General features: G+C 55.8%; 1 protein-coding gene across 1 annotated transcript; it reads right to left on the bottom strand.

Moving 5' to 3' along the window:
* Window positions 1-4,365: 4,365 nt before the first annotated feature.
* On the bottom strand, window positions 4,366-5,363 carry LOC134562420 (olfactory receptor 14A16-like). The gene has a single exon (XM_063419814.1). It carries the CDS (start codon window positions 5,353-5,355, stop codon window positions 4,366-4,368), a length of 990 nt encoding a protein of 329 aa, XP_063275884.1. The 5' UTR covers window positions 5,356-5,363.
* Window positions 5,364-9,606: the final 4,243 nt, after the last annotated feature.

The raw sequence follows: 9,606 nt of genomic DNA, 5'->3' as shown, positions 1-9,606 counted from the left end.
TCTCTCCTGGTGGGAAAACTTTGACATTTCTTAAAAGTACCCAAATGCCCCAGCTAATGAAGATGTGCTCATGCACCTCCCAAGCTGCAGGTCCCCTACAGCCCTGCAGGGCTCCTGTCCCATCTGCTGTGCCCCAGTCTAAAACAGAGACCAGCATTGTCCCAGGATCAGTAGAGAGCTGAATTGGAAAGGACCTCAGCAAGTCAGCAGCCCAGGCTGTCAGAAACTGGGTCAGACCAAGTGGTTCAAGGCTGGATTTGGTGTGGATTGGAAAATCCCAAAGGACAGGGAGGAGGCAGCATCTCAGCACCTGGCTGAGCCCATGGGAACAAAGGTTTCCTCCTGTCCTGGCTGAACCTCCCCTCTTTCACCCCATCCTCATTGTCTTTTGTCTCCCACCAGGCCCCCGGTGAAGAGCCTGGCTCTGTGTTCTCCATCCCCTCCTGGGTGGCACTGCCAGGCTGGCATGAGGAGCCCCTCAGCCTTCCCTGCTCGGGGCTGGACAAGCCCAGCTCCCTCAGCCTCTGCTCACAGCCAAAGGGCTCCAGCCCCACCTTGGAGCCCATCCCTGGCCCTGCTGCAGCTGCCAGGCATCTTTCCTGCCCTGGGGAACCCAAGCCAGGCCACAAGGCCCTGGATAATGCAGGTCCTTGATGTCCTGGTGACACAGCGCAGCCCCTTGTGCCCGTGTCAGGCTCTGGGGTGGATCCTGTGGAACATCCTTTGGTGGAGGCTGTGGCTCCAGGAGCACCGGGGGGATACCGGGGGACAGGGGAGCCCACCGGGCATGAACAGCATTGGACTTGTCTGGAGGGGAACTGTGAGGGGGGCTGGGGCAGAGCGACCAACCCAGTGACCTCACACAGCCCCCTGTGATGTCACACAATCACCCTGTGATGTCACACAGCCCCCTGTGATATCACAGCCCACTCTGTGATGTCACACATCTGGTCTCTGATGTCATAACCCAAACTGTGATGTCACAGAGACACCATGTGATGTCACAGCCAACTCTGTGATGTCATTGCCTGCTCTATGATGTCAGACCTCTGCCCTGTGATGTCACATCTGGCTCTGTGATGTCACAGACATGGCCTATGATGTCACTTCTTATCAATTACCTCACATAACTCACTCTGTGATCTCATAATCCCCTTCTGTGACCTCATGTTACCAGATGATAAATGGTCTGCACCTGGTCAGCTCACACAATTCTTGTTCTCCAAAAGCACTGGCCCATGGAAACCACACAGTGCCCATTGTGTGAGAAGGGAACTGGAAGTTCACCAGCCTCAGTGTCCTGCCAGCTCAGCCAGGCCAACTGGAACATTGGGGTCTGTGACCTCCAGGGACCAAAAGAGACCCCCCCAGGACAGAAGAGTGCAGGCAAAAGGGGAGAGGAAATATGTTAATAATTTCAGGGAAATGATTATCGTACATATGTTTAGTGTGGGACAATGTGTATCCAAAATACAGAATATAAACAGAAACTTTCCTGTACTCAGCATGCACAGCTTTGGGAGGAGCTATCCCCCATGCTACTAGATGAATAAAGAATGCTTCTTCTTAAAGCTACATTGGTGTTAAGGAGTTTCCTATTTTATCAGATTTTTGGTAACACTCCCACTGCCAAGGAAAGCTCTGTCTGCTGCTGTTCACAAACAGAGAAGGGCTGGTGGGAGATCAGTGTTGGTCAGAGGCTGCCTGGGGGGCAGTCACGATGAATTAATCAAGTTTCCAGTATTCTGTGAATGAAGGAGGGGCATCAAGAAAACTACACTGCAATTTCAGAGAGCAGACTTTGGCCTATTTAGGATGCAGATTAGGAGAGCACTGAATAAAGTACTGGCTTTTATAAAGGAAAAAAAGCCCTACAAAACAAAGGGATCCAAGAAGGATGGAGACACTTCAAGAAAGTAATCTTAAGGGAGAAGGAGCAGCCTGTCCTGGTGGGCCAACACACGAGCCAAAGAAGAAAATGACTTCTAGAAGACAAAGAAAAAGACTGGTTTTGCTGGGCATCGAGCTATTGTAGAATCTCAAGGGGAAAAAAAGCGGTGCATCACATTTGGACAGGTCAGGAAACAGATGAAAAATTTAAGGATCTTTTTAGGTCATGCAGAAAGAAAATTAGAGAGGTGAAAGCTCAATTTCAGCTTAATCTGGCCACTTCTGTGAAAAAAAAAAAAGTTTCTATAAATAAGTTAACACCAAAACATAGGATAAGTAGAACCTCTACTCTTTTGGATTAAGTGTGGAATAGAGTTATTAGATATGAGGAAAAGGCTGAGGTAGTTTTCACTTTATTTCCCTCACTTTTCTACAATAACCGAGGTTGTCTACAAGACAAGTATTCTCCCGAGTTGGTAGATGGGCACAGGGAGCAGAAGAGCCCCCCTGCAATCCAGCAGGAAGCAGCTGTGGACCTGCTGAGCCACTCAGATGCTCACAGGTGTCTCTGGGACCAGATGGGATCCATGCTAGGGCCATGAGGGAGCTGCTGGATGAGCTCCCCAAGCTGCTCTCCATCATTTCTCCTCAGTCCTGGCTCAGCAGGGAGGGCCCAGAGGCCTGGAGGTGCCAATGGGAGCCCATCCCCAAGAAGGGCTGCAAGGAGGATGTGGGGAACTGCAGGCCTGTCAGCCTGCCCTGGGTGCCCAGCAAGGGGATGGAACAGATCCCCTTGAGAGCCATCCCAGGGCACCCCCAGGATGGCCCAGGGATCAGAGGCAGCCAGCGGGGATTGCAATATCTGCACTGAGGATCTGCAGGAGAGGATTGAGACCAGCATCAGCAAATTTGCAGGTGACACCAAGCTGGGGGTGAGTGTGGATGTGCTGGAGGGTAGGAGGGCTCTGCACAGGGCCCTGCACAGGCTGGATCCAGGGCCCAAATCCAACAGGGTGAGGCTGAACAAGACCAAGGGCCGGGTCCTGCACTTTGGCCACAACAAGCCCTGCAGGGCTCCAGGCTGGGGACAGAGTGTCTGGACAGTGGGCAGGCAGAAAGGGACGTGGGGCAGTGCTGGACAGCAGGCTGGACATGAGGCAGCAGTGTGGGCAGGTGGGCAAGAAGGCCAATGGCTCCTGGCCTGGATCAGGAATGGTGTGGGCAGCAGGAGCAGGGCAGGGATTCTTCCCCTGTGCTGGGCACTGGTGAGGCTGCACCTCGAGTGCTGTGTCCAGTTCTGGGCCCCCAATTTCAGAAGGACATGGAGGGGCTGGAGCGTGTCCAGAGAAGGGCAACAAGGCTGGTGAGGGGTCTGGAACACAAGTGCTGTGAGGAGTGGCTGAGGGAGCTGGGGTTGTTTATCCCGGAGAAGAGTAGGTTCAGGGTAGACAAGGTGGTGTCAGGGCACAGGTTGGATTTGATGATCTCCAGGGTCTTTCCCAACCTTGCTGATTCTGTGAAACCACCTTTGGATCAGTTGCAGGATGAGCCCTGGGCCTCCTCTTCAGAAGGTGCAGCAGCCCAGGTTCCTCAGCTTCTCCTCACAGCCCCAAAGCCCATCCTGTCAGTCCTGCAGAGCCTCTGCAGCCCCTCCTCATTGCCCAGAGCAGGGAGCCCCACAGGCAGACACAGCAGGGCAGATGTGCCCCCCTGGCCTGTGGTGCCTCTGGCAAGGGAGCAGCAGGAGGCACTGCAGGAGCCTGCAGACAATTCCTGAAGCACTTGGAGGATGATCCTGCTCCCCAAGGGCCATTCCCATGGTGTGATGCTGTTTGCCCCCAGCCTGCCCACGGCCAGCCTGGGGCTGCTGACGGGGCTTTTCTGTGCTGAGCATTGGCCTGGCCGTGTTGTGGAGAGAGCCTGGGCAAGGAGCCTGCAGCCCCCAGGCCCTGGCCTGAGGCGTCAGCGCTGCCCCAGCAGTGCCCATGGCCTGTCCCTGCTGCAGCCCCAGCACTGCCACCCCCAGCCCTGTGCCCGGCCCCGAGAGCACTCAGGCCCTACAGCAACAGCAGGGCCAGCAGGGCAGCGGGGCAGGGCCACGGCAGCAGCACTGGCAACACCAAGTGCTGCTGCTGCTGGGCACAGCTGCTGTGCCAGCACTGATCTGCCCCAGCTCTGCACACAGACATTGCTGCTGCAGCAACAGAGAAGGGAACAAAGGGGGGATCTCTGAAGAAAACTTTCAGGAGGTCCTTTAGTTCATTTAAAGCAACTGAGAATACAGCCCCTCTATGGCACAGTCTGGCCACAGCAAAGGTGGAGGGAAAAAACATCAGAAAGGACACAAACAATGACATTTCTTTGTGGACAACATTTAAAAAGTCAAACATAGAAAAACAACCTCAAAAATGACACCAGGAAGTAGTATCAAAGATGACTTTTATTACAAATTATTTACAGAAATTGGCCAGCAGTTTAATGTTTCTGAAATCGTCCAGTGATCAGTGTCCACACTGCAGCCTTGAGCTCCTGGTTCCTCAGGCTGTACATGAGGGGGTTCAGGGATGGAGGCACCACCGAGTACAGAACTGACACTGACAGATCCAGGGATGGGGAGGAGATGGAGGGAGGCTTCAGGTAGGCAAATGTGCCAGTGCTGAGAAACAGGGAGAGCACAGCCAGGTGAGGGAGGCAGGTGGAAAAGGCTTTGTGCTGTCCCTGCTCAGAGGGGATCCTCAGCACAGCCCTGAAGATCTGCACATAGGAGAAAACAATGAACACAAAACAGCCAAATATTAAGGAGGCAGAAACTACAGTAATCACAAATTCCCTGAGGTAGGATTTGGAGCAGGAGAGCTTGAGGATGTGTGAGATTTCACAGAAGAACTGGCCCAGGGCATTGCCATGGCACAGAGGCAGGGAAAATGTATTGGCTGTGTGCAGCAGAGCATAGAGAAAGGCACTGGCCCAGGCAGCTGCTGCCATGTGGGCACAAGCTCTGCTGCCCAGGAGGGTCCCGTAGTGCAGGGGTTTGTAGATGGACACATAGCGGTCGTAGCACATGATGGTCAGGAGGAAATACTGAGTTCCCAGAAAGAAGATAAGCAGAAACACCTGAGCAGCACATCCTTCATAGGAGATGTTCCTGGTGTCCCAGAGGGAATTGTGCATGGCTTTGGGGACAGTGGTGAGGATGGAGCCCAGGTCGCTGAGGGCCAGGTTGAGCAGGAAGAAGAACATGGGGCTGTGCAGGAGGTGGCCGCAGGCTACGGCGCTGATGATGAGGCCGTTGGCCAGGAGGGCAGCCAGGGAGATGCCCAGGAAGAGGCAGAAGTGCAGGAGCTGCAGCTGCTGCGTGTGTGCCAATGGCAGCAGGAGGAAGTGGCTGATGGAGCTGCTGTTGGACATTTCTTCACTCTGGGCATCATGGACTGTTGAAAGAAGACATTGACAAGCTGGGATCATTTTATTTGAGTCAGTCCTATGTATTTGTATTTGGAATCCTCTAAAAATCACTTTTATTCTTGTGAATGAATTTTCCTAAACTTTTTAATGTTTAGGTATCTGCAGCTGCTTAGTTACTGATGCATTTTAAGCATTACTCACAGCCTGAAGACTGGGGAGCCCAGATGGAAAGCAGAGCTCCCTCTGCCCTAGTGCAGTCAGAGCTGCTGGTCCCCACAGAGGTGCCCTTTGCTCATTACACCTCCCTCTCCTTCAGTGTGATTGCACTTAAAAGTTTTCTGAAAAATAAAGTGGACTATCTGAAAGTTGCAATTTCAAAATAAATTTCCCTAAATTCTTCTCTCCTTTGTTTTCTCTGTTCATTTACAGATAGGGATATCACGGATTATTCTGGCTCTCTCATGCCTGGAGTTGTGCCTACCGGGAGCTGTTTCTCTCCATCCAAGCCTTGTCCCTGCCACTGCTCCCAGAGCCCAGCCCAGCCCTGGGGGCTCAGCTCAGCCCTGCACACCCCTCCCAGCACAGGGCACTGCCCAGGGGCATCTCCCTGGCACCAGGGCCTTAAGGGCAGCTCACACAAACAGAGATGCTGCAAGCCAAGGTGCTGCTGCTGCTGTCTGTAGCTAGAGGAGGGTGAGGAGGCACTTTCTGAGGGAGATCTGAGGCACATCTGCTGATCCCCAGGGTGACAGTGCAGGAGTGTCAGTGACACAGACAACCCTGACAGCCCCTTTCCCTTTCCTTCATGAGAAAGCTGAGAGCAGCCCTGGCCATGCAGCACCATCTCCACAGCAGCAGGAATCTGCCCTGATGGGGGCGCCTCCTTCCACCTCCAACTTCTCCCCACAGTCCATGGGAGCTCCCAGGCAAGCTGAGAGCTGCCCCTGGCAGGTGGCAGATGCCCTGGGCTGTCCAAGAGCCCTCAGGGCTGCAGCACCTGCTCTGCACCACAGCCCTGGGCAGCCCTGGCTGCAGCCCCAGCTTCAGCCCCTGCAGCCGTCCCTGGCAGCAGGAGCCGTCCTGCCCTGTCCCTCTGACGGTGCCCAGGGCAGCCCCGCTCTGGAGCACATCCTCCCCCAAAGCAGCAAGGGCAGCAGAGCCATCCTTACAGTCACCTCAGTGCTGTCCCGGCTCAGCTTGAGGAGATCCCTGCAGCCACAGACTTGCCCTGTGGCCCAGCCCAGCCCTGGGGGCTCAGCTCTGCCCTGCACACCCCTCCCAGCACAGGGCACTGCCCAGGGGCATCTCCCTTGGCACCAGGGCCTCACACATAAGGGCAGCTCACACAAACAGAGATGCTGCAAGCCAAGGTGCTGCTGCTGCTGTCTGTAGCTAGAGGAGGGTGAGGAGGCACTTTCTGAGGGAGATCTCAGGCACATCTGCTGATCCCCAGGGTGACAGTGCAGGAGTGGTGAAGATTTCTCCACGAAGAAGCTCAGAATTGTCCTTCCAGTTTCTTTGAGCCTCTGTCTGCTTCATTCCTCTCAGGTACCTGCAGGCAGTGTCCTCAGCCCTGCTGGGCTGGGAGAAGAGCATCTCCTCAGGAGAAATGTCTGTTTAAAGCTTTTCTTGGTTGCCAGGAGCTGTCTCTGTGCCAGGAGCCCAGCCCAGCTCAGCAGCAAAGAAAAGGTGCAAGGACTTTAATGAGCCTCTTGGGGCTTTTGGTGTTGTTTACATCAGACTCAGTCCCTGAGAGAGTGTTCAATAAACTTCTGAAGAACTCAAAATTGAATTAAAATACTGGAATTTCTTCAAGTTTAATTAGTCCCACTAAGAGACAAGACTGAAAAAGTGTCTCCAAGTTCTAGTAGGAGCAGAACACTGCAGCAGTGATGACAGGTGGGGACAAACAAGGCAAAGGTGTCTCTGATGCTGAGCAAACCTGGATGTGTTTCAGGAATGCAAAGGGCCAAGGCCTGAGCACCAGCCCCTGCCAAGGCAGATCCTGTCCCTCCCTCCTTGCTCAGGGCTCTTCCCGGGCCACTGGGATGTGGGGATGTGCAATGCCAAGGGCAGCACCATGGGGCGGCCCCTGGCAGGCTGCTGAGCAGGGACAAGGAGGCAATGAGGCCCCAGCCCTGAAAGGGTCACTTGTCCCCTCCTGATGCCTCAGGCCCAGGGCCAGCAGCCATGGCCCAAGTGCTGCAGGAGTTGGCTGTGTCAGGGCCTTTCAGCTGCTGCCCATGCCTGTGCCCTGTGCAGCCCAGGCTGTGCTACGGTGTCCATGCCCTGCGCCTCTGTCCCTGCAGGCTGTCGGCATCCCCCGGCTGCCCCACCTGGCTGGGCCCTTCCTTTGCTGACAGCTCTGCGTCCTGCCTGCCTCTGCCTGGGTACACAGAGCCTTGGGCTGCTCCAGACTCCTGCTGGGGGATGTGTTGCACCACAGCCCTGCCCTGGCAGGGAAATTCCTTTCTCCTCGTGTCCCTGTTCAATCCAAGTTCCAGCTGAGGGCTGCAGGGAAGGAAAGGATGGCACCACAACTTTCCATGTCCAACCCAGCAGGGATGTGACAGCTCTTTTAACACAATCCCTCCTTGCCAAGGGCACAATGTTCTTTCTGTGCTGAGGCTTTGCTTTAGGAAAGGAAAACTCCTGTGTCAGGCTGTCCTTTCTTGCTCAGCCAGACACCTCAGGTTCCTCAACAGAAGAGAATTCCAGAGTTCACATAGGCGGGCATAGGAGCAGGAGATTTTCCCCTCAACAGATGCTCCCATTCCAGTTTTTGTATTCAAGCATCTCCAGTACCTCAGTTTTAGTTTCCACCTGGAAATGCAAGTCCAGGAACTCTGGTCATGCCCAGCTACAGCAGGTGACACAAGGACAGGTCACTGGCAGTGTGACATTTGCAGGGAGCGCCTTCAGTGAGGACTGGGGGCTGGAACTCAGTGCAGAAAACACCCGGGGGCCTCCAAGGAACCAAGGCAAAAGGAACAAAGTTTAATGTGTGGCCTTTCTAGGGAGGACCAAAATCTCTACTTTTCACCCCAAGGTTCCATTGCCAGGTGTTCTCCAACCCCAAGAGGAGACCCCTGAGGGGCACTGAAATGAGCCCTCCCTGTGGTGCAGGAGGGTTCAGGGCAGAGGAGGGGCTGCAGGAGCTGGGACACGGCTGAGATGCAGCTGCCCCACCGGTGCCTTCAGGCTGGCAGGGCCGTGGTCACTCAGGGTCAGTGGCCGGTCAGTTGTGTTGGCTGGACACGGGTGTGGACACTTCCCTTGGAGCGTCTCCAGGGATGGAATGTTGGGGCTGTCCCTGTTGTGTCACACAGACGGGAACGCTGGGGCTGCCCTGCTCCTGCCCCACCCAACAGCTCTGCCAGTGCCTGCAGGGGACACAAAGGCTGAGCCAAAGGGTGACAATTGCAGAATGGGCTGAGCTGGGAGGGAGCCACGGGGATCATGGAGTCCAAGCCCTGGCCCTGTCCAGGACAGCCCAACAATCCCAGCCTGTGCATCCCTGGGAGCGGTGTCCAAAGGCTCCTGGAGCTCTGGCAGCTTTGGGGCTGTGACCATTCCCTGGGGAACCTGGTCAGTGCCTGAGCCCCTGTGGGGGAAGAATCTTTTGCTGCTCTCCAGCCCAGCCCTGCCCTGGCCCAGCCCCAGCCCTTCCCTTGGGTGCTGTCCTTGCTCCCCCGGGGCAGAGGTCGGAGCTGCCCCCACGCTGCCCCTCGGGAGGAGCCGCAGCCCCTGGGGAGCTCTGAGCTGCGTCTGCTCTGCTGCAGCTGAACAAACCCAGCGCCCTCAGAGCTCCAGGGAAAGATCCTGCCCCTGCCTCAGGGCTTGGCCAGTGCCACCAGGAGGAAATCAACTTCCAACTTTTGCCTCACAACAGAGAGGAGCAGCAATTCTTGGCTAAGAGAGTGGGGTGGAATGGTGTGTCACTGGTTGGATGGCACAGCCTGGCACATCCCGGCTCGGTGGCACTCCCAGAGCCCCTTGGAGATGAGTGTCAGCTCCCACGGGGACAGCGCCGGCAGCCGTGGCTTCACCAAGTCCTGAGCGGTGCCGGTGGCCACAGTGCTGATGGAGGTGGAGGCCGTGCTGGGCACGGGGCCCCATCAGCCCCAGATCTGTGGGGCAGGGGCTGCACCCCCTCCCCAGGGTCCCCTGGCATGGGGTGACCCCTGTCCTCACCTGAGGGTCCTGCTGGAGGCACAGCCCAGGAACAGCCCTGGCAGCCCTGTGGTCATCTCTGAGATGTCCAGGACCAGGCAGAGATTGGAGTGTGGAGGGAGGGGGCTGCAGAGGGGG

The sequence above is a fragment of the Prinia subflava genome, chromosome 27 (genome assembly GCF_021018805.1).
Source record: "Prinia subflava isolate CZ2003 ecotype Zambia chromosome 27, Cam_Psub_1.2, whole genome shotgun sequence".
Classification (NCBI taxonomy): Eukaryota; Metazoa; Chordata; class Aves; order Passeriformes; family Cisticolidae; genus Prinia; species Prinia subflava.
This window is presented reverse-complemented; position numbering and strand designations above follow the sequence as displayed.